The 23,589-nt window shown below is 47.9% G+C and overlaps 3 protein-coding genes across 4 annotated transcripts; all 3 read left to right on the top strand.

The window, feature by feature from the left end:
* The first annotated feature begins 1,797 nt into the window (after positions 1-1,797).
* LOC100835486 (probable amino acid permease 7) lies at positions 1,798-8,480 on the top strand. Of its 2 annotated transcripts, none has more exons than XM_003579898.3 (7): positions 1,798-2,059; positions 2,205-2,441; positions 3,949-4,042; positions 6,777-6,991; positions 7,188-7,321; positions 7,418-7,645; positions 7,741-8,480. In XM_003579898.3, the coding sequence occupies exons 1-7, from the start codon at positions 1,966-1,968 to the stop codon at positions 8,140-8,142; spliced, it is 1,404 nt and encodes a 467-aa protein (XP_003579946.1). In that variant the 5' UTR covers positions 1,798-1,965; the 3' UTR covers positions 8,143-8,480. The 2 variants fall into 2 exon arrangements, with proteins under 2 accessions (XP_003579946.1, XP_003579945.1); XM_003579897.4 differs by lacking the exons at positions 1,798-2,059; positions 2,205-2,441; positions 3,949-4,042 and adding exons at positions 4,054-5,910; positions 6,046-6,279; positions 6,448-6,541.
* Positions 8,481-9,301: 821 nt separating this feature from the next.
* Positions 9,302-10,937, top strand: LOC100834868 (transcription factor MYB80). Its single transcript, XM_003579895.4, has 2 exons — positions 9,302-9,792; positions 9,899-10,937. The coding sequence occupies exons 1-2, from the start codon at positions 9,374-9,376 to the stop codon at positions 10,689-10,691; spliced, it is 1,212 nt and encodes a 403-aa protein (XP_003579943.2). The 5' UTR covers positions 9,302-9,373; the 3' UTR covers positions 10,692-10,937.
* Positions 10,938-17,000: 6,063 nt separating this feature from the next.
* Positions 17,001-19,358, top strand: LOC100834567 (protein FATTY ACID EXPORT 1, chloroplastic). The gene is made up of 6 exons (XM_003579894.4): positions 17,001-17,261; positions 17,703-17,907; positions 18,458-18,625; positions 18,739-18,785; positions 18,870-18,910; positions 19,014-19,358. Exons 1-6 carry the CDS (start codon positions 17,106-17,108, stop codon positions 19,099-19,101), a joined length of 705 nt encoding a protein of 234 aa, XP_003579942.1. The 5' UTR covers positions 17,001-17,105; the 3' UTR covers positions 19,102-19,358.
* The last annotated feature ends 4,231 nt before the right edge of the window (positions 19,359-23,589 follow it).

Below are 23,589 nucleotides of genomic sequence, written 5' to 3'. Positions count from 1 at the left end.
CATTTAATTTCAACGCGGTCAGTTTGAACAACATTTCGCCCGGTATAGATTTGAAGAAAAAATGCTAACCAGACTTTCGTAAATTCCAGAGATGATCTTTTAGTTTGATGAGGAAGGTGGAGTTTATAATTTTTTATAGATGAGTTTCAAGTTTTTTCTGAAAACTTTTGAAATTTATTTCAAGTGGCTTTGATTTATTTCATTTTTTTATTTTTGAAGAAGAAGAGTGAGGTTTCTAAATTGTGGATGATCTTTTCAACAAATGTTGACAAACTTACAAATTTTCAAGGACAAACATTCTAATTTTTTATAAACTTTCAAATTTCTAGGATGGACTTCTATTTTTTTGGACAAACCTCCAAATTTCCAAGGATGGAGCTTCCAGTTTTAAAAATACACTTTAAAAATAAATACTCCCTCTATTTCAAAAAGCAAAGGCGTACAAATTTATTTCCAAAATTCCATAAAGGAAGGCGCAAACCCCCACCGGATAGTTCCGTCTTCCTCCTCAATCCTCTCCCGTTTCCTGAAAAAATCCACTTTTTCTCCACTTCCAGACTCAGCGATGACGGGGCATTATGCCATAGACGGAGACACAAGGATGGGCATTGGCGGGTTGAAGCACATCCTCGTGACGGCGTGCTTGACAACTTGGAGTTGCTGGCAGCACGATCTGTAGGATCCATGCGGCATGCTCGACAACGAGCTTTGTATGCTTTATGATGTGTGCGGCATGCTCTGTGATAGCATTTGGTCTTCTGATGCAGTTTTACATGCGTGGTGGTTTGCATGGATACATGTAGAAGATAGATACGATACGGCCGGGTTCCACAAAGAGAAGATTGTGTGCATGCATATAACTGGAGGGATAAAATGCTCCAAACTATATGCGTGCGTGTCCCTGCCATGGTCTTAGTGAAGAAAGATGCATGCCTTTCTAAACTTTTAGAAAGAGAGGGAGTAACTTTCTATCTGTATACAAATCCACGTCACTTATTTCTACGATTGGCTGGGCTAGGATGCATCGGAATGGGCTGGTTTGCTTGACCGGACTGAGTTGGGCTGCACCAGGCTAGTTTGCCTTGCATCAGGCTGGGCTGCTTTGTTCGACTAGCACTGGGTTGGGCTGTATCAGGCTAGACTGCTTTGCATTGGGCTAGGCCTGTTGGTTTTACCGACAGCGCACCTTGCGGCACTCCGGTTTGGACTGCGCCTTGCAGCTGAGCGTTTAGATCAGAGGATTAATTATTGGTGAGACTGTTCTCAAAAGAAATTTTTGCTGAAAACGGACGGCTCCATTGTGGTGAGATATGTTTGTCCAATGAGCATCAATTCAGCAGGATTTGGCAGACATAATAAAGAGATATTTGGATCATTTGAACGCCTGCAGTATTCATAAGATCGGAAGAAAGTGTAATTCTGGAGCGCACAATTTAGCTCGACCTGCTAGTGTACATGCAGGTTCCTTCAGGATAGATCCAGGGTGCTTGCTCGGCTCCCGTCCCTGTCCCAAAAACGCAAGGATTCCATATAAAATTTGTGGCCGTGGAACATATGCGGCAATTACACGGCGCCCCGCTAGGCGCTAGCTGTACCTCAGGGTGAATTGACAGCGGTTCAGTCATATGGCGCCAAGTACTGCCTCGGCACCTCGCCAGCTCGTAAGGCGTACACGCGGCACAGATTAGAGGGGCCAATCGCAACAGATCCGCTAAGACAATCATGGGAGTCCTTCCAAGCATCCCAATTTAAACAAGCCTCTTCCGTCCCGGTCCTCTCGATCCTCCAGCACGGCAGCATCAATACCTCATATCGAAGAGAATAGCTGGTCGATCACAAGTTCACAACAACAACCATTTGCCAAGTACTCCCCACTCCACTCCAAGAATACGGTCAGGCCCCTCTTCGCCATCGATCTCCGCCGGGAGAGGAGCCAGCCAGGCAGGAACAATTCCTCCCGCGGCGATGGCGTTCGGCGAAGGAGGAGGCGGCGGCGACGCCACGGCTCCTCTCCTCTCTTCCGATCGGCCCAAGGGCCATCCCAGCGTCGTAAGAAACGGTGAGCCCCAAACTCATCCCCATGGATCGGCGCTCCCACGGTTGATTTCTCCGGATCTTTTTCCCCTTCTGTATGCTGCTTTTGGTCGATCGATTCGTTATGGCTGACGAGGTTTTCTGATTGTTTTGGGGCGGAATTGATGAAGGGAACGAGTGGACGGCGTCGGCGCACGTGATCACGGCGGTGATCGGGTCCGGGGTGCTGTCGCTGGCGTGGAGCATGGCGCAGCTGGGGTGGGTGGCCGGGCCGGGGATGATGGTCGTCTTCGCCTCCGTGACGGCGCTGCAGTCCACCATCTTCGCCGACTGCTACCGCTCGCCGGACCCCGAGCACGGCCCGCACCGCAACCGCACATACGCACACGCCGTCGAGCGCAACCTGGGTACGTACGTCTCGCCCGTCCGTTTTACTTTCGTTTTCGTCATATTTTTTTCCGTTTGGCCCGTTCTTCCAGCTGATATTCCAAATCTTCAGATAACGTAATTTAGTACTACTAGCTGGTATCTGTATCCGTTCACTGTTGATCGCGGTTGAGTGACAGAGACAACTGGGACACACACACCGCTACTGCCACCAAGTAGTCTGTTAAACAGAGTGATGAAAAAACAAATAGCACTAGTACGTGTTTGCTCTGCATTTTTACTCATCAGTTGCACTGCTCCAGTATATTTCATGGCCGGTGATTCTATACCATGTACTCCCTCCGTCCTAGTATACCAGACGTCTTATTTGAACTCTACATCCGTATGTACCAGGCGTGGTACAGAGCTTAGCTTCCTCCTTCCCAAGTTACCCTCTGCTTGTACTAAAACGTCTCCTATATTAGGACGGAGCGAGTAGGACCTGTAATCCTCTTGGGAAGGTGATTCGTACTATATAATTGCGTCCAGTCCAGTGGTAAAATTCATAGTTACAGTAGTTCCCAGAGCGAAAAGACAACACACGCTGACACACGCGCACAGAGACGATGAACCACTGAAACAAGGGAAGCCTCGTGAATCCACGGCACGTACAGACCAAGGATCCTGTGGTGAGCTGGAGCCCGGAGCTCACGGAGAAGAGAACACCTTAAAAGGTACCCAATCGCCAAACGTGCATTGGGGTGGGGCACGTGGCGGGCACCAGCTCGGACCTCCTCCTCTGATCTGGGACCGCTAATTTAATCCCCAGTTGCTGGCAGTACACGAGTTCGTTTTTGACACTGGGAAGGTACAGCTGGCTTTTATGGCTAGCGGGGAGTGATATCACTGGTGATTTGTTCAGGAGAGTTCGACAAGGCACGAGCCAAGTCTTGCCAAGTCGCTAATTTAATCCCCAGTTGCTGGCAGTACACGAGACGTCCAGATGCCACGCGGCGGGCACCTTACGGTGTGACCACGTGGCGACGTATAAGCTATCTAGGCTTTTGTGGATCGAGTCGTTGGTAAATCCAGAGCAATTTTCCTTCGTTGCTTTCGGCTATGTGCTAGAGAATGACTTTTCAAAAACTGGAAACCAGTGCACATGTACCCGCAACAAAAAGAACACAAAAGAGGCAAAGTTCCCTGCACGAGGGGAGTTGCAAGAGCCAAGAAGGAAATGCTGTAGTGATTCCGATACATACCGGTGTGGCTAAATGTCAAAAGAAAGCAGGACCTCTTATCGGAAAACAAAAACCATTTTGATCTCAAGTTCTTGCTTATCTGCACTTTCTAGGGGGGTTCGTTTCCCGCGCCAAGCTGGGCCCGTCCACAATTGAATGACACATGTGCATGTATCAACCTTGTTGCTTATAGTATTAGCTAGTCAAAGCATAAACTGATAAACATGTCTTGTATTGTTCTGCTTCTGCAACACCGTGTTACTGTGAGTGGCTGACCATCGCTGCGAATCAAATGATTGATTCACAGGTAGCACCAGCGCGTGGGTCTGTCAGTTGTTGCAGCAGACAGCCCTGTTCGGCTACGGCGTTGCCTACACGATCACCGCTTCCATCAGCTTCAGGTACGTTCACGGCGCTCACTGCAAAACTACACTATCTTTTCTGTCGATAGAATCTGTACCTTCTGTCAAAGAAATAGTGATCCGGCCTGGGAGTTCTTCCCGGATAAATAGTAAGCTCAAAATAAATATGCAAATTGTCATAAAGTACTGAATAATTATGTTTGACATAGACTACAAAGTTATTTTTTCTTACAAAAATTTACAAGCACAAATGTGCCTTGAGAAAAGGGATCTCTATTTTATCGAATAATAAAATGGCGGCATATCTAGTGACAACTCACATTCAGTGCAAATTTACAAACTATCATCGTAGGTCGTTGGATTAAGAATGCACTGTTCGGACCATTTTGGGAATCTTATCAACAACCTAAACAGACTTTTGCACGTAACCTCCTACCATTGAGTTTAAGTGAATGGTAAGACTTCCACCTTTGATCCGAGCCACGCGTTTTTGTTTATCCAATAGCTTGCGATAATAGTTTACAAGTTTGCATTGAATGAAGATTTTTATGGGATACATCTCCAAGAAAAATATATAGACGGCGGATGATTTTTTTGCAACTAAACACTGAAGTTCTGCCAAAATTTTAGTAAAACATTCCCGAGCGGCCCAGCCTACCAGCACGAGCCAACAAGAAGTACCACTCACACACCGGCCCATCTGCTTCCGGAGCCTGGACTCAAGGCCCAGAAGTGCCTCCGGCTTATCGCTTCATGGTTGGGCCGGCAGGAGCCTAGCCCGTCTCCAAATGTCCGCCCAAATTGTACCGATGTTTTCCCCTGTCATCTGTCTGATCGGATCGAGCCGTGACATACCCGTGACCACCTGAGCAATGAGCATGCACCCCTCGTGAATTCTGTCCAATCGATGTAAACATCACTGTTCTCTACCTAGATTCGGACACTGGTCATTTTGGCTGACTTTGGAAAAAAGCAGCCCGCTCCACTTGTTCTGGCTCCGTGTTGTCATGGTGTGTCTGGTGCTCAGCATGCGCGAGAATGTCGTGCGGTAAGTTGGCCTGCAGGGGTGGTTTCCCGAGCTACGCGAAGGGGACCATCAAGTCAACAAAGGAGCCCAGAGAAAATTACCGGATGCATTTTCTAGGTTGCCCCAGGAGTAGAATTCAGTCAGGCCAGAGGCGACACATCCTCTTGAACAACCAGCCAGCGGTCGGTCCCTGACTATGACACCGTGAAGACACTGATGAGGCAATGATCGCTATTTGGTGGTCTATGATGGTACATTCGATCGGTTCAATGGCTCGAGCGCCTCCGGATATTGGTAGGCCACATTCCTTTCTGGACACAGAGTGCCAAATTGCCAATCCCTGCTTATCCACCACAAAACCTTTCCAGATCCAGCTTCTATTCTGCTCAATTAGTTTCCACATTTCCTTCAGATACAATTACACACAGAGTTACCAAGCCGGGCCATGGGTATCCATTTCCAGCGTCGTTAATTCAGGAAGGGCGACCGCGATTTCCGCGTCGGGGAGAAAGTTTGCGCGATCCGCGTCCAATAGAGGCCGGACAAAATCGCGATGGCAACGGGACGAAAGAGGAAACAAAAGATTCTCTCGCACCAGTCCGCAGAGGATCAGCGTGCACGATTCAACAAACAGTCAACACCGATAGAGAAGGAACGGAAGGCCCGCAAGCCGCAGCTACGTACGTCGTCGCGGCTCGCGCGCCGTATAATCCCCCCGCGCCATTCTTGGCTCATTCAATTTCCCTTTCCTGCCTGCCTTTGTCTGTCTTCCCCTTTCCTGCGACCTGCGAAGCGGCGCGGCGCAGCGCAATGGCGGTGCACCACTCCCTCCAGGTGGTCGACGGCCGCTGCGACGACGACGGGAGCCCGCCCCGCAACGGTACCTGCGACTGCGGCGGCTCGAGATATACGGTCCTTTTTAGCTTCTTCGTTTTGCTTGCTTCTTCCTTACGATTGTTGGTGTTGTTGTTGCCGGCCGTGGCCGTGGGCGCGCGCGTGATCTGTGCCGCTGCAGGGACGGCGTGGACGTGCGCGGCGCACATCATCACGGCGGTGATCGGGTCCGGGGTGCTGTCGCTGGCGTGGAGCGTGGCGCAGCTGGGGTGGGTGGCCGGCCCAGCGTGCATGCTCTGCTTCGCCGTCGTCACCTACATCTCCGCCTCGCTCCTCTCCGACTGCTACCGCTGCCACGACCCCGAAAAGGGGCCCCGGAACCGCTCCTACATGGACGCCGTCCGCGTCTACCTCGGTAGTACTCAGGACTCTGGAGTATAATTAATTCACAGAGCAAATCAACAATTCTGCTAGCGAGATATCCGACTAAGCTTCTCTCTCTTTCTCTGCTGTTGTTTGTCGTTTCGATGTTGTGCATATCACCGTGCTCTGCTGTGCTGTGGTGCGGCAAAACGGTACTCAGGCAAGAAGCGGACCTGGGCATGCGGCTCGCTGCAGTACCTGAGCCTGTACGGCTGCGGCGTCGCGTACACCATCACCACCGCCACTAGCATCAGGTAGCTGCTGCTTACTTGCCTGCCGCCCGGCCACAATCTCACACAATCAATTCAATTTGCAGCTCAACGTGTAATAATCGATCTTACTCTCTACTAGTTCGTAACTCTTATCTAATGTCTGCCGAATGCCGATCGAGCAAGTTATCACGTGAACTCATGGACTAGAACAAGTTTCGCCTTTTATTTTCGTGTAGATATTTTCTAAAGCTAATTTGGTCCCGTCGTTTTGCTGCAGGGCGATCCTGAAGGCCAACTGCTACCACGCGCACGGGCACGACGCGCCCTGCAGGTACAATGGAAACTTCTACATGCTCATGTTCGGCGGGATGCAGCTTCTCCTCTCATTCATACCGGACTTCCACGACATGGCCTGGCTCTCGGTCGTCGCCGCCATCATGTCCTTCTCCTACTCCTTCATCGGCCTCGGCCTTGGCTTTTCCAGCACCCTTTGTATGCCCACTTTACTGAACGGACCGCCTGTTCTCATTTCTTTCCTACTACTTGGACTGAATTTAAATCATGTTCGTAATCAGATTTTTTTTCCGGGCCATATACTAAGACTGAACAAACGAGAGTTGAGAGGGTATGTATAGAATGAAGGAGAGATGAGATCACATAAGCTCACACGCTTGTTTCTGTCCTTCAGCTAATGGTGTTATCAAAGGAAGCATAACGGGTGTCCCAATGAGAACCCCTGTTCAGAAGATATGGCGCGTCGCGCAAGCCATCGGGGACATTGCATTCGCGTACCCGTACTCCTTAATCCTCCTAGAAATTCAGGTCGGCCCAGTAGCATTCGTCTCTAAGTTCAGAATCAAGCACTGCTCGATGACGAAGCTGATTGACCTCAAATCTGTTGCACTTGTGCCAATGCAGGACACACTGAAGTCACCACCAGCAGAGAACAAGACGATGAAGAAGGCGTCGATCATCTCGATCCTCGTCACCACCTTCTTCTACCTCTGTTGTGGCTGCTTCGGCTACGCCGCCTTTGGGAGCGACGCGCCGGGGAACCTCCTCACCGGCTTCGGCTTCTACGAGCCCTACTGGCTCATCGACTTCGCTAATGCCTGCATCATCGTCCACCTGCTAGGTGGCTACCAGGTACTACCAAAACCCCTGAAAATTCAGCATGGCTACAGAAACCAAAACCAAAACCCGAAACTTTGACAGAAAACAAAACAAATCAAATGCTGCAGGTGTACAGCCAGCCGATCTACCAGTTCGCGGACAGGTTCTTCGCGGAGCGGTACCCGGAGAGCGGGTTCGTGAACGACTACCACGCCGTGAAGGTGCCGCTGCTGCCGTCGTGCAGGGTGAACCTGCTGCGGGTGTGCTTCCGGACGCTGTACGTCGGGAGCACGACGGCCGTGGCGCTCTTCTTCCCCTACTTCAACGAGGTGCTGGCGCTGCTGGGCGCGCTCAACTTCTGGCCGCTCGCCATCTACTTCCCCGTGGAGATGTACTTCATCCAGAGGAACGTGCCCCGCTGGTCCTCCAGGTGGGTCGTGCTCCAGGGGTTCAGCGCCGTCTGCCTGCTCGTCAGCGCTTTCGCGCTCGTCGGCTCCATCCAGGGCGTCATCAGCCAGAAGCTAGGCTAGCATGCATATATCAGGGTGTGGGTGCTCGGATTCTCTTCTTCGGTTTTGTTGGATTGCTTTCTAGCTAGTGTAATGGTCATGGAGAATGTCACTACTGTGCTATACTATAGTAATTGCCAGTTGGGGAGCATTAGCTTTGTTTCTCCCTGGTGGATGGTGAATTTGGTGATGAACAAGAACAAGGTACAAGCATTTTGTATCTGCTGGATCGGGGGTGGCGCAACGTTTTCAGCGCCTTTAGTACTCTCTCTCTGGCTTCTGCAATGGAGTGAAATCTGTACACATGTTAGATTGTCAGGAAACTTGAGAAGAATTTGAAGGATCCTGTTTCTGTGCTTGCACTGCTGCGTGCGCAGCATTGTTTTGCTTCATCTCGTAACTGGTTCAGACTGCATGTCCAGTCAGCAAGCTAGCATGCCTAAGCCATGCGCCTGCTGGATCGATTTTACTGAAATGGTGGGAAAGAACATGATCTCGGGGGGGTCTTGGGCTTGCGGTTCCTAGCCCCGGGTGTTCTTGATGTCAAGGATCAGGCAATAGAATAGCAGCCTCATCTCAAGAGTGTAATCCAAGTGCAAGCACATAGAAATGTCGCCGGACTCCCCGTGCAGTAAAGATCCTAGTAAAATACCTATGTCCAGGATAGTTTATCGTTTGGTCCTCTTGGGTCGAACACTTGGAATACTCCCTGATAAACTTCCTCCGTAAGACGGACCATACAAATGTTAAGACAGAAGGGTCGTAAAACGTCTGTATTGAAAGCTCAAGCTCAGAATTATACTACTGACAGAACTAGAAAATCTAGTTAATTACTCATACATCTCTCTGTGTTTCCTGAACTGAATTGACCGTCCTGCTTTGACTGGACGAGGCAAAGCTAGCTCTAGGCGCGCACGCATTCCGCAGTTCCGCACGGCAGTTTGCACTCGACGCCGTGCGCCGCGTCGGATCATGGCGGCACGAGCAGGGGCATCGACGAGATGGCGAAAAACGCGACGGACGCCGGGTGGGGGCTTGGACCAGGGGTTGACCCGGCGCTGTACGGGTGGGCAACCTGTCCCGTCCCCCCGGGGTTGCTCACGCGTTGGGCGGGCGTTGAATTCTTTACCCCGCCCATGCCTCCTTCGCCCAGCGGCCCCCGTCCCGCCCTTCCCGTGCCGCCGGCGCGCACGTACGTAACGCTCACACGCGCGACCCCGCACCTATTTATACTTTCCCCAGCGCGCGACCGATGCAGATACAACGTCAATCGATCTCATCCACGGGCAAATACACTCGCAATCGCAAGATCGTAGCAGCAAGGCCGCCCTCCGACGTACGTACGTACGTACCGGAAGAAGAATCGGCGGCGACGGAGGGGGCCGAGAGCGGAGGCGCCGGCATCGACATGGGCCGGATCCCGTGCTGCGAGAAGGAGAGCGTGAAGCGCGGGCAGTGGACGCCCGAGGAGGACAACAAGCTGCGCTCCCACATCGCGCAGAACGGCACCCGCAACTGGCGCCTCATCCCCAAGAACGCCGGGCTGCAGCGCTGCGGCAAGAGCTGCCGCCTGCGCTGGACCAACTACCTGCGCCCCGACCTCAAGCACGGCGAGTTCACCGACGCCGAGGAGCAGACCATCATCAAGCTGCACTCCGTCGTCGGCAACAGGTGCTACTGCTATGCTCTGCTCTGCTGAATCATCATTCCTTCCTCGTTTGAGCTGCATTTTTTTTTCTGTAAGAGATTGTTGTTGATGGATGTGTGTCGCGTGCAGGTGGTCGGTGATCGCGGCGCAGCTGCCGGGGCGGACGGACAACGACGTGAAGAACCACTGGAACACCAAGCTGAAGAAGAAGCTGTCGGGGATGGGCATCGACCCCGTCACGCACAAGTCCTTCTCGCACCTCATGGCCGAGATCGCCACCACGCTGGCGCCCCCGCAGGTGGCGCACCTCGCCGAGGCCGCCCTCGGCTGCTTCAAGGACGAGATGCTCCACCTGCTCACCAAGAAGCGCCCCACCGACTTCCCTTCCCCCGCAGTGCCCGACATGTCCGCCATGGCCATGGGCGCGCCCTGCTTCCCAGCGCAGCCGCAGCAGCAGCAGGCCCAGGACGACACCATCGAGCGCATCAAGATGGGCCTGTCCCGCGCCATCATGAGCGAGCCCGCCGCGGCCGCCGAGGACGACAAGCCGTGGCCGCAGCCGGGGGACATGTCTGAGATGTACGCCGCGTTCAACAACGCCACGCCGCACGCGCCGGAGTTCCGGTACGAAGGGACGGCCGCAGCGCCGGGGTACCTCCTGGGCGGCGACGGCGGCGACCAGGGCACGTCGATGTGGAGCAGCCACCACAGCATGTACAGCGGGAGCTCCGGCACCGAGGGGGCCTGCAGGCCGGCGTTGCAGGAGAAAGGGAACGACAGCGTCGGCAGCAGCGGCGGCGACGACGAGGCGGAGGAGGACTGCAAGGAGAGCGGCAAGGGGGGCTCCGACATATCGGGGCTGTTTGGCTCCGACTGTGTGCTCTGGGACTTGCCCGACGAGCTGACGAATCACATGGTGTGAATGAAATCCGCACGCCGGAGCACATGATCGGCGAAGAGCAGTTTGCCGAAGAAAATAAATGGTTGAGCCGAAAAACATTCTAATATATACGTAGGAGTACAAGATTTCTGAGACTGAGAAGTCAGAATAAACAGAGCATTGGAAGATCGTGTACATTTTATTTTTGGAATGCAGAACAGTTGAGTGCGGGTTGCTCTTCCGGAGGGCGGAGGGCATGATTTTTCTTGGCCCTCTCATTTGGTCAAATCGACTTCAATTGAGGCAGAATTTTGAGTTCTCTGATTCAATCAGGTTGTCTGAATGTTGTTGTCAATGTGTCAATAAATGACACAAACTTTTTAAAAAGAGTAGATGTCAAGAAACTATAATGTTGCATTCTTGAAAAGAAACTATAATATTTTTTCATTTCTTTTGATGAAACAGTTGCAACAGCTATTTATTGCAAGAGCGTTGGAGTACATAAATTATATGTTGTTCTTTGCGAAGCTAGCACGGTGGCCCGCGCGAAATGCGCGGGCTAGACCTGATGATAATTTTTGATATGTTCATGATGTTTTTTTTTATACCTCCTTTGATTTCCTGTCATACTGTATACTCCCCCGCCTGGATTTATAAGGCAAGCACGGGTTTTATGCGGAAGTTTGGTGAAACATTACTCTAGTAAGACGACGTTATTGCGACATAAAAGAGATATCATTGCATTTGGATTAAAAAACTCTACCAATGTATAACGTTATCCATACATTATTATTTTTATAATTGTTCGTCAAAATTCAGCACAAAATTTAATGCAGGTCTTATAAATTCACCGATATTGGATTTTGTCCAATACGTATCTATTCGTTGTATTCCCTCCGTCCAACAAAGGATGTCTCAACTTTGACTAAATTTGAATGGATCTATATACTAAGTCATGTCTAGATATATCCAAATTTTGACAAACTTGAGACATCTTTTGTTGGACAGAGGGAGTATTAGTAATTTTAAAACCGAAGACATGAGAATACCTAAGGGCAACTCCAGCGGATTACCTAAATTTAAGCCCCCAAATTCCTGCATGTGGATTCCCTATAAAAGATTCTTCTCCTAAATTTGTGTTTTCTCCAGCAGAATCCCTATCTCACTCCCCATATTTCACTCTTCTAGTATTTTATTCAACCGATTTTCTAAACTTTCGTGTTTCAAACGACTTAATCATATTATTTAAGTTGAATCATTTTAATTTATATCACTACATAATGCGGAGTATTACAATTATTATAATTTAATTAGCAAAGCTTTCAATTAGCGGTGAGTACTCTACACAAGCGTATTATCCACGTGAATCTGCAGCAAAAACACATCTGTCAAAGTACTTGAATTACTCTTCCCTTGATCTCTACGTGAAGAAAGATCCACATGCAGCAACGGTTGTTCCCATTTTCTCCTTTTCTCTATCTCTTTCCTTTTTCTGATTCTCTCTCTCTCTTCCTTTCCTCCTCGTACATGCTGAGGCTCACCCATGCCCAAAATCGAACGCCGCTACCACCGGCAAGGCCGCCGGCCGCCTCTCTCCATCCTGGACACCGCCGATGTCTCTCCCATCCCCAACAATGCCGCCACCGACTGCCTCAACCAACGTCTCCGCAGCATTCGTTGTGCTGCGCCAGCCTCGACGCCACTCGGCCGGCCACTGCCTTTCCCCATCTCCTGTCCAGCAGCTCGACGGCGCCTCGCCCAGATCCGGCGGCACCCCACTGCTTCCTGCTGGATATCCGCCTCCTCGAATCGTCGTCGTCGGTGTTGGAATTTATGTGGCCCAGCCCACTATTTAATCTATAGTCCAATAAATTCCTGGAAAAATCCCAAAGGCCCATGTTGACCCATTCATGTGTGGCAAGAGGTGGGATAAAAGGTTAGTCCCACATTGCTAGTTGAAGAGAGTTTGCACCACCTTATATGGGGGGCTCCTCCACTTGTTGTATGAGCATGAGAAGAAGAGAGCTTCTACGCGCTCCTCCTCCGCCGCCACCCGCCACGACGCGCGCACCACGGGTTGCGGGAATGCCTCGAACCGAGAGCTTCTTGGTTGCACAGAAGCTGAAACGAATTTGTCAGTGGGTTTTTATTGCAGCCAGGCTAAAACGAATTGTCAGTGGGTTTTTATTGCATCGCCTCTTTGTTTTTGCCTCCCTCTGTTGCCTGTTCGGCTGCCTGTTGTGCCTATATAAGAGAGGTCACTCCTCTCCAGAAAGCACACCGAAAAAGCACTTTCCAGAGCATTGCGCTGCCGCTCCGTTCTTCCCCATCCCGTCTCGCGGCGTGCACCGCAGGTTGGGACAGTAGGCCTCCGGAACCCCGCCTCTTCGAGTCCTGTACGAGAGAAGGGCGATAAGGTTTTTGGGGAGCGCTACGCGCGACTGCTGACTTCTTCCTCTTCGCCGCGAACGCACTGGACTCCGACAACTCCTTCCCCGACGAGGACTTCTTCCCGGAGGTCGACGACATCCTCGGCATCAACATGACTGGCAACGGAAACACACGCGGTTCCGCCTCTGCACCGTACATATCACCGTTTCCCATTCTTGAGACCATGCTGCAATTCGTATGTTTAGTTGTTGCCTTAGATGTGTTTTGTTCATATGCTTGCATGGCTACTGTGTTTGATCTACTCATGTTTTTTCCACTATTCATGTTGATTAAGTCTTGTCGCGAATCTTTCATGGTTGCAATATTCCACAAGTTTTATTTACTATTTTTATCTATTAAATCTTGTGGTAAATTGCTCATATTTCCATCAGTCGGTGTCCGCTGGTGCCCTGCCGGTCTCTTCTTTCTCTGACGGTGAGCCTTCTCGTATTCTTGTGATGTTGTCTTCCCTTTTCCTGTCTTCTTCTTCGTCCAAGTCTTTAGATTTCATGGCTAGCGACGGTACCTACCCCCTGTCGAGCAGGCATTATCTTCAAGCTGGAATTGAGCAACAGTGGTGGCCGAAATTGATGAGTAAGGAGCGGCCAGGGATGAGCTAAGTGGCGAAAGTTTGTTGGCATCTCCCTCCTTGTTGCATGTTTGGCTTCGATGGTTGAATTAAGATTTCCTTTGTCCATGATGTGCTGCAGTGCATTAGGGTATCCGCAAACATTGACTCTTAATCACTCTTATTTAAAAATTTTGCGTGAAGGAAAGAGAAATGAGATAGAGAAGAGAACCGACTCTTCATAAAGAGTCGGACTCTTAAGAAAAGAATTAACTAAGAGTTAGCTAAGAATCAATCTTTTAACCATTGTATGACATCGTATTTAATGATAACAAATAATCCAGAATAGTTTAAAACCGCTAGCATTACACGTCTTTTTTTACTGTTGACTGCAGATGGCGTGGAGAGTCGGTACTGTTTGTACTATTGCCACTGACGCCATTACTTTGGCCCGAAGGGATGACTCTGCGGGGGTGGGTGCTAAGGCCAGTCCCAGCATGGTATCTAAATATGCCACCTCAGATTTGTTGACTACGTGGAACAGTAATTAAGAAGACAGAGAAGAAAATCGTATCTTTGTTGGAGATATGTTTCTTGTCTTCAAACCCGTCCCGGTGCGCTCGACCACCATGGTCTCACCAGTCCTTGCTGCCGTCCCTTCGTCAAATCCAACCAGGCAACACCATGCCTCAACGTGCCGTCGGCGGACTGCACCGGTGGGCTTGGCGACCACCGTGGCCAAGTGATTCAGGAATTAGACCCTGGTCTCTGATCAAGCTGCTTGCTCTTCCCAGATCTGAGCAAACGGTGCTCCGAATCTCAAGAACCGAGTTCAACATCTTGCTCCTTGTGCGGGAAGGATGGTGGAGCGCTGGATACAGAAGACGTGAGGAGCTGGTCACTTTGTTTGGCTTGAGGTAGAAGAACGTGACATATTAACGGATTCGTGTGAGATTCGGTTTCTTCTTGGGAAGCCAAAAGACAAAAGGTGTTAGCTAGCCGGCATTAAAATAACGATCTCTAAGGCTCATAGATCTCATGTCTAGCGGCTGAAAATAATTGGGATGACGTGGATCAACGTGAAGGTTTCCCTCGATGTCCCTCATATCGTTTTTAGTATATAATAGATTCATGCAAGGGTGTTTAGCTCACATTTATGCAATTTTAGATGAAGAAACAATGGCTCGTCAATATTGCAGCATCTAGAAAAAGTTTTTTCTGCACAAGCATATAGATCAGTTAATCCTTTCAAACAAAGTATTGTAGATTCGAACACTTGAAATGAAACTGACAACAAAGATATCACAAAACACCAAAAGTTTCATAATGTCCTTTTTTAGTCAACATCTTTAGATTTGGGCTTCGTATCTTGAAACTCCTTAATGCATTTGAGGACGAAACTCTCGAATACCGAGTGTCTGCCAGATGAATTAATCTTACAGGTTTTGAAGATCCAAATGGGTCGTTCATCTCAATAAGTGGGAACCCAAAATTGTTGAACACATTGTGATTGAGGACATGTTTCTTGCAGGAAAAGTTGTCAAACGATTATCACAAAAGCATGAGAAACGGAGTCATGATAGCCTCTGACTTCCTTGAGTAGACTGCAACAATCACATCGGGATGAAGGTTTAGCCAAGAGAATATTATTCCATATATCGTCTTTCTCACATGGACGTGGCCATAAAAATTTGGTGACGTTTTTTTATGCAAGGAAAAACTTTCTAAAGTTTTACAAGGTTTACAACAAAAGTTATTAATATTTACCATACCAGATAAATGCACACTATGAAAACAAATTCCAAGAATGGATCTAGTGATTTCGATTTGATATCATCATTAATGTATTTTTGCTATAGGTTTGACCTTGATTATTTCTTTTGGCTAGTGTCATCAGAATTTACTTATATTTTTAAAAGAAGAGAGCAATTGCAGGTCATCATGTTTTTTCCGTCTTCACTCATTAAATTAACTATTTGAGGTGCCAGACATAAAAAATGTGGACATGGTAGCTAGGGTTCTTGCCGCGGCCATTGAAAATTGGAAATTTCCAATGTTAGGAAGCTCGGCTACACCGAGATCCGACGCAATGAAACACAAGAATTAAAGGGAAAAAAAACCTGAGCCAGCATTAGTTGGCCATTGGGCTGGCCCGGCAAGACCCAGTTCGACTCGGAACCATTTCGTGTCGTGCCGGGCCAAGCCATGGGCCTATTTATGGAAAAAAGCATGGCCCAGATTTGTGTCAGGTCTGATGCCCCGATTAGTCATGTCCGAGTTTCTTTCTAAAGAAGAAAGAAAAAATTAAGAAGTTGGGCCCGTGAAGGGTGCATCCCACTGTTTTGGCCCAGTTGAGCAACTTTTCCGTGCTTTCGGGCCGGGTCATGCCGTGTCTGTATCGTGGCGGACGAGTAAATTACAAAAAACCACCACATTAGGAGGCTAGGGTTTCGCTTCGGTACCGATTTACGTTTTATTTACTAAAAATCACCGTATTAGACTAAGCATGCGGTTGCTAGCAAATAAACGCGAAACTGACAAGAAGGGCCCCGGTCAGGCCAGCGTGGCAAGACACCGTGGCAATCCAACTGAACCACCGTGGCAAGACATCGCAGGCAGCGCAAGCGGTGGCGCTCAGTCGCGAGCAGGCGCGCGCAGGGGTAGGCAGAGGCACGCGGGGGCGGGCGCAGGCCGCGCAAGCGGCGGCACGCGGGTCTGGACGAGACGCGCCGGGCGGTCGCGCGCAGAGGCGTGCAGGGGTGCGCGCGGGCGCTAGCAGCGCACGCGGCGACGCGTAGGGGCAAGCGGGCGCGCGGAGGGCGGCCTGGAGCGGCGGACGAAGCATCGCTCTACATGGCGGCGAGGAGTTTCGGTTGGGGAAGGAGAGGAAACAAAGAAGGATGCAAAGCCTCAGGAGGCAGAGGAGAGTCAATTGGTATGCTGGCACACGACGTTGGACTGACCGGTGGACCCGCTGCATCAGAAATGGGTTTAGACGCTACCGGCGAGGGGTTAAGTAAATCCGATGGTTTTTAGAAAATAAAACACAAATCGGTACCAAGTGAAATCCTAACCATTAATGTGGTGGATTTTTAAAATTTACTCTGTGCCGCCTCCGTAATTTTTCATGTCGTAACCATGTCAGCCCACGGGCCTAGAATGAAAAAAGCCCGCTTATCGTGGGCCTCGTGCTTGGCCCGGCCTGAAAGTTTCGTGCCGTTCTCCGGGCCATGCTTTTTTCCTGGGTTTCAGGTCGGCCCAAAAAAGCTTGGCCCGATGGCCACCATTACAGCCAGCCCAGCAGTCTAGCAGCCACGGGCCCACGGCCCCTCCCCCTTGCTGCGGACCGTCGTGCCCCTCGGCCTTCCAGAGACCAGAGGAGCTCATCCCGTGTCCTCTCTCTGCCGTACCTCGCCAGCGTTGCCTCCTTCTCCGCCTCCGCCCTCACGCGCTTCCCGATGCACCGCCTCCCTGCTGCTCCTTCCCGCTCAGCAGCTGTCCGCCCACACATCTCCCCTGCGCCGCCCTACCTTGGACTCCGGCGACAACATGGTCGGGTGGCCATGGCGAATCGGGGCTGCGAATTCGAATCCCGGTTTAGATCGACCGATCAGGTTCGGGGATCGGCAAGAGCCGGAGAGAATCCGGTAATAATTATTTAGAATTTAATGTACAGTCTGCATCGATTTGCACCGAATAGTTTGATACTTTGATCATCGACGGTGTCGTGCGTGCTGTCCAAGGAAAAGTAGATCACAAAGAGGTGAGATTAAGTAATGGTTCTTAGGGCTGGTTGGTGAAGCTGCGGAAATTGGGAGAAATAAACATCGAAATTCATGCTTCTCTAGTTTATAGTGTAATTGTTATTGTACCATTCAGACCCCTTAAGAATTTAAGTTGTTCTCTCTGTGAAAAATGTATATGATGTAGTTTTGATGTTAAAGCTCCAGCAGTAATCTATGGTCCATGCTCTTTCCACAAGATTAGCTTGGAAAAAACAAATTAAATCCAAAGAGAGTCAACTTTACCATTTAACATATTTGTTGCCTCCTCAGCTTTCAATTTCTACCAATGGAGTGGGCATGAAGCCATTTGGTGTTGGTGCCAAAATTTCAACAAAACGTGCAAATGGGAATACTCGGGTTGAAGAGTTAAACTTGAGATCAAATCAGACAGAGGGGCTTGTAGAAACAGACGAACCTGTTACTTCCCCAAAGAGGAGCGCTAAGATCCATGATTTTTGCTTCGGGATCCCTTTCGGTAAGTCTGAGTCCATGTAGTATTTTATTTTATTTGAAACAAAGGCAAAAGCTTATCCTGATTTAATTGAGTAAGCATGTATTTGTAAACGTAAAACTCTGCTATGCAACTGTGCAGACGGTCATGATTTCATACACATCTGATTTCTTGTTTACAATAACCTCTACCCATTTCATAATAAAAGCGGAGCTGTAAGGTTGTAACTGTTTTGGTGTTAAAGATGGGCTTCGCATGGCATAATTTCGCACAATCGGTGTTAGAATGTCGATTGATTCTGCAAGTTTAAAAGTGCTCCAATTCCGTATGTAGGCTTTGGAGGTTTGTTAGATAAGGCTTTACCTGCTATTTAGGTATGAAAATCCTCTAAATCTGTGGACAATGAGTGTCATGACTGTGTTTTGGCAGTCATACCTCAAACACGAAATGTTCCTCATTTCGAAAATGGGTCCATCAGACTTGAGTGCCACTCTGCGGATAGCAGCACTGACGACATCAACTTTATTATCTTGGATCTGTCTGAATAACAAATAAATATCATTTGGTGATGCAGGTGGTCTTTTGTTCTGCATGGGGCTTCTAGGATATTTTTTCTCTAGGAGTACCATAAGTCTTGTCTTAGGTGTTGCACCTGGGCTTGCTACACTCTTTCTTGGCATCCTTAGTTTAAACTTTTGGAAGCGCGGAAGATCCAGCTTCCTCTTTATATTGGGCCAAGCAGGTGAGATAAGTATCATCATATTAAGCCACTCAACTTACTTGGTTAACATGTTATCACCATTCAATCCTAGATTATATTTTTCTTATCGACCTGTTCAATTTGGTCCTTTGCAGCAATTTCTGCTGTCCTAGCATGGAAGTATTCTCATGCTTACTTACTGGTAACTAATGTGACTTCTGTGACTTCCCCGTTCTTACGGATCAGTGCTTGCCTCACACAATGTTGCTCTTTACTCTTTATGCAGACGAATAGAATCCTCCCCTGGGGCTTCTACGCTTCACTGAGGTACCTCACTCTCTAGTTTCGATCTATATAGCCCTCTCCACTTTTGTGTGAATTGAAGACCTTAATCTATTTTTACACTTTTCTTTAATTCAAAATTGTACAGCACTGCGATGGCATGTTTCTATGCGTATGTGCTGCTTGCTGGAGGAAATCCGCCTCCCAAGAAGTTAGCGGGGGCATCACTGTCATAAAACAGGAAACTGGCACTGAAGTGTAGTATCATAACTTGATTTGGCCTTTGTGCTCCATAAAATGCTGTGACTGCAAGTACATAAGAATTTTGATCATTGTATATTCCCTAATCTTTGCTTCGCTTCTGGCGAGGCTCTTCCACTTTGGTTGAACCATCGAGCAAATAACTCTGGCTGGATGGTGGTTGTAATGGTCCAGCCGATGAACATATGGTTTTCTTTCTCCTTCAACATGATCGAGGATGTTGTGACAATGACGTAACTAGCAAGCTCATGTTTTGCTTGGATCACCTGACAAGACCGTTTGATGGGCAAGTAAACTTGCCGCATCGTCTCAAAATTGGGTGAGCGACGGGCTCACCCAAGCCCTCGTGCACTCCACATCCTGATGGACGCCAGGTCCGATCGGACGGTCGCACGCCCAGGCGCCCCACGGCTCGCCTAACGAGCCGGACGCCTGGCCGCACGCCCGCGTCTGATCCCATGACTCCGATCGGGAACGAGCCCAGCAGGAACAGACGTGGACTGTGGTTTGCCCTATCGCCTGCGTCCCTGCACAGCACGAACAGACCGTCCCACCTCCGCCGCCGCCTATCGTCTCATCCGCGGATCGGATCATGGTTTGCTCTATCTCCCAGTTCCTATCGTCAGCCATGGAGGAACGGCGGGGCGGCGAAGCCCTACCCGGCGACGGCCATGGCGACGTCGGTGGAGGTGAACAAGCGGCAGTTCACATAGCCGGGCGGAAGGTGGCGCGGCGAAGCCCTACCCGGCGACGTCGGTGGAACCCCTACTGGATCGCACACACGCTGCTCCGTCGCCGTCGGTCCTCGGGTAACTGTTGCTGCTGCTCCTCGCTTGATCATGATCATCGCCATGTCAAGGTCCGGCCGGCCGATTAGTCATCGATCGCTCCCTCATGTAGATTACATGCTCCACCTTTGAATGATGCTGTTATTTGCTATCATGGAGAAGAACAACAAATAACACATGTTGGATCAGTGGAGAATGAAGTACCTAATGAGGTATAAAAAATATAAGTAACAAACTTGGCAGAATTTTTTTTTGTTATAGTACACCTTTAATTGACAATTCATATGTACAGGAGGTGGTTGATAAATTTGGACAAAATTTGGTGACACCTAAAGTTGGAATGACTTTTGAATCCGAGGAAAAGGCTTATGAAATGTACAACACCTATTCTGGACAGGTTGGGTTCAGTGTTAGAAGGAGCAAGACGATGCAAACATCTAGTTTGTAGTAGCCAAGGATATCGAGAAAATGAGTCATCACAAAAGGATATTACAAGGACCGGTTGTGATGCTCTTGTTCAGTTTAGTATCAGCAAAGAGAGGGTTTGGACAGTGCAAAAGGTCGTATTAGATCACAACCATTATCTTGCTAGTCCAAATAAGTCACATAAGCTGAGGTCCCGACGAGAGGTTATAGAGGCAGATAGGAAATTAATTGGGCAGATACGGCGGGCTGGAATGAAGCCAGCCCAAGTTTTTGATTTCATGAAGGAGCATTATGGAGGGGAAGACAAAATAGCATTTTCTAAGATGGATTGCTATAATGAGATAGGTCGCGAGCGCAGACAATTCTTAGAAGCCAATGACGCACAAACATTATCTGAATATCTGAGAAATAAACAGTTACAGGATCCTACATTTCTTTATGCAGTTCAAGTGGACAAGGAAGATGGTCGTATAGCAAATTTCTTTTGGGCAGATGGTCAGTCAATCATGGATTACAAATGCTTCGGTGATGCTGTGTCTTTCGACACCACATTTCAAACTAACAAGTTTGAAATGCCTTTTGCTCCGATTCTTGGCACCAACCATCACAAGCAAATGATAATTTTTGGGTGTGCACTTATATTCAATGAGACTATTGAATCATTAGTTTGGCTCTTTGAGACCTTTCTAACAGCAATGTCTGGAAAGCACCCAAGCACAATTTTCACAGATCAAGACGCGGCGATGGCAGCAGCAATTGCTTATGTATTCCCAAATACAACCCACCGCCTTTGTTTGTGGCATATTGGCTGCTGCTAAACATCTTGGTCATGTAATTCATGCGTCGGAGGACAAGTCAGAGAACCAGTGAGATAACAAGTTCTGGACAAATTTCAAAAGATGTATCTACGAAGGCAAGGAAGAGATTTACTTCACACAGAAATGGCATGAATTGTTGGCTAAATACAACCTTGAGAATAACTCATGGATGGCAAACCTGTATGCTTTGAGGGCAAAGTGGGCTGCGGTATACCATGACTCTTTTACAGCAGACATGAACTCGACCCAAAGGAGCGAAGGTATGAATAATGTCTTCAAGAAAAGATTTCGTAGGAAACTCGGTCTTTCAGAACTCCTTGTAGAATGTGAGAACGTTGCAGCTAGTCTAAGGTCAAATGAGTTGGATGCTGATTTTAAGTCACGTTGAAAGACCCCAGTTTCCTACATTCGAAATCTACCTATGTTGAAAACTGCAGCTGAATCATATACAAGGAGAATGTATTCGGAGTTTGAGGAAGAATTTAAAAAACAGTTCACATTTGTCTTGTGAATTATTGGAAGCTGCAGGGACAAACTCGACATTCTTTGTTAAGTATATGCAATCTGATCGTGGAGCAACAGTAGTATTGAATACTGAAGATTTGACCATAACATGCTCTTGCCGGATGTTTGAATGCATAGGTATGTTCACTACTCTGTATTATCTTTCTCGTTTTTCAATGTATTTTGTATCCTATAATATAGGTTGTTTAAATTGGCAACTATATTTTGCAGGTTTATTGTGCAAACATGTTCTAAGAGTCTATAATATGAATGGAGTATACAATTTGCCATCGCAATATATACTGCCTAGATGGACAAAATATGCGTAAAGTGGATTTTATATTGAGAAAACAGGAAGTGAGGAGGCAGATTTGAAAGCACAGGCAGCACTTATATCTCGACAAGCCACATCTCTTGCATTGAAGTGTTCGTCGTCAAAACAACTTCTTTCTAAATTGCAGAAAGCCATGCATGACTTGAACTTGGAAGCAGATACTTATCTAAGTGAGATGCATGAAAAATCCAATGAGATTCCTCCTATTCAAAATGAATGTGTCCGAGAACCCTTAAATGGTGTAATATCATTCAAAATTCCTCAAGTAATAAAAGGTCCAAAGAAGACACGTATTAAAAATGTTGTTGAGCAGAACACTGAGAACAAGAAGAAGAAGGGTGCCCAGAAAGGTAGTGACCTGCTCAATACCTTTTGCTTATGTGTGTACAATTGATTTTAAATATTTTGTTATCATATATATTGCATTGTAGGTGAACGTCTGGAACATAATGATCTACAAACAAGAGATGAACCTGCTGAGCCAAACCAAATAATTGTAAGACATTAGCTATTTTCACAGTTTATTTCATTACAAACATGATTTATGAACACTTTCTTGTGCTATGACACAGGATTTTAATGTTGGGGCATCTTCAGCCATGGATGCTGCTTTCGTTCAAGGTGGATATGCTAATTCCACGATGCCACACTTCAATTATTTTGCAAATCCTTTGCAATGGCTGCTCCATACAAACCAGGAGGATACACAAGTCTTTTAATGGGAGTTGATCAAGATGCTAAGGCGCAAACTGCTGTTAAGAAGTTACATTTTGATGGAGTGCAAAATCATGAATCTATGTAATTGTGCTCTTTTACTGTTAAGGGACCTTATGAATGTTACTCCCGAATTGTATCAGTTCTTTTGTCATGAATGAATCAGCCATTTTTAATTTCTTTTACTGAACATGTTTGAAGCCATCAGATTATGCTAACAGTCTTTTGTCATGAATGAATTAGCCATTTTTAATTTCTTTTACTGAACATGTTTGAAGCCATCGGATTATGCTAGCAGGCTGACAACAAACTACCCATTCTTGGACGCGACTATGAATTTGCAAAAACTGAGCCTTCTGATGAGTTTGCGCTTCTGATCGCCATTCCTTTATGTACTGTTATGCACAGTGATCTACAGACATTCCAAACATCATTTTTGTGTTGCATGCATTCAGTTATTTGCTTGGACCAAACATCTGTAGTATCTACTATCTACAGATCCAAATTTCTGGTGGTTTCTAGTAAATCCGTTAATCCAAAGCAAACAGCTGACAACACATATAGTATCTGAACTTGAATCCAAAGCAAACTGGCTAGTCAGAACTAATACTTTTGTACTAATCGAAAAGAAGTAATACTTCTAATGAAGCAGTGAAAACTACATCTACTTGGTGCACCGAAAGTACAAGATTATCCATGATGTGCAATTTCAGCCTGTCTTGACTGATTTTTGTGTCTGCAAGTGTTGCTCTTCTCTGAATTGAAGCATGGAAGGCACTAATGGATATGACAGCAATCTCATCAACATACGAACACATTCATCAATTACCAATTCCCAAGAACAACGAACCAATTAATGACACCAATGCAATGCCATCT

The sequence above is a fragment of the Brachypodium distachyon genome, chromosome 5, assembly GCF_000005505.3.
Source record: "Brachypodium distachyon strain Bd21 chromosome 5, Brachypodium_distachyon_v3.0, whole genome shotgun sequence".
In the NCBI taxonomy this organism is placed as follows: domain Eukaryota; kingdom Viridiplantae; phylum Streptophyta; class Magnoliopsida; order Poales; family Poaceae; genus Brachypodium; species Brachypodium distachyon.
This window is presented reverse-complemented; position numbering and strand designations above follow the sequence as displayed.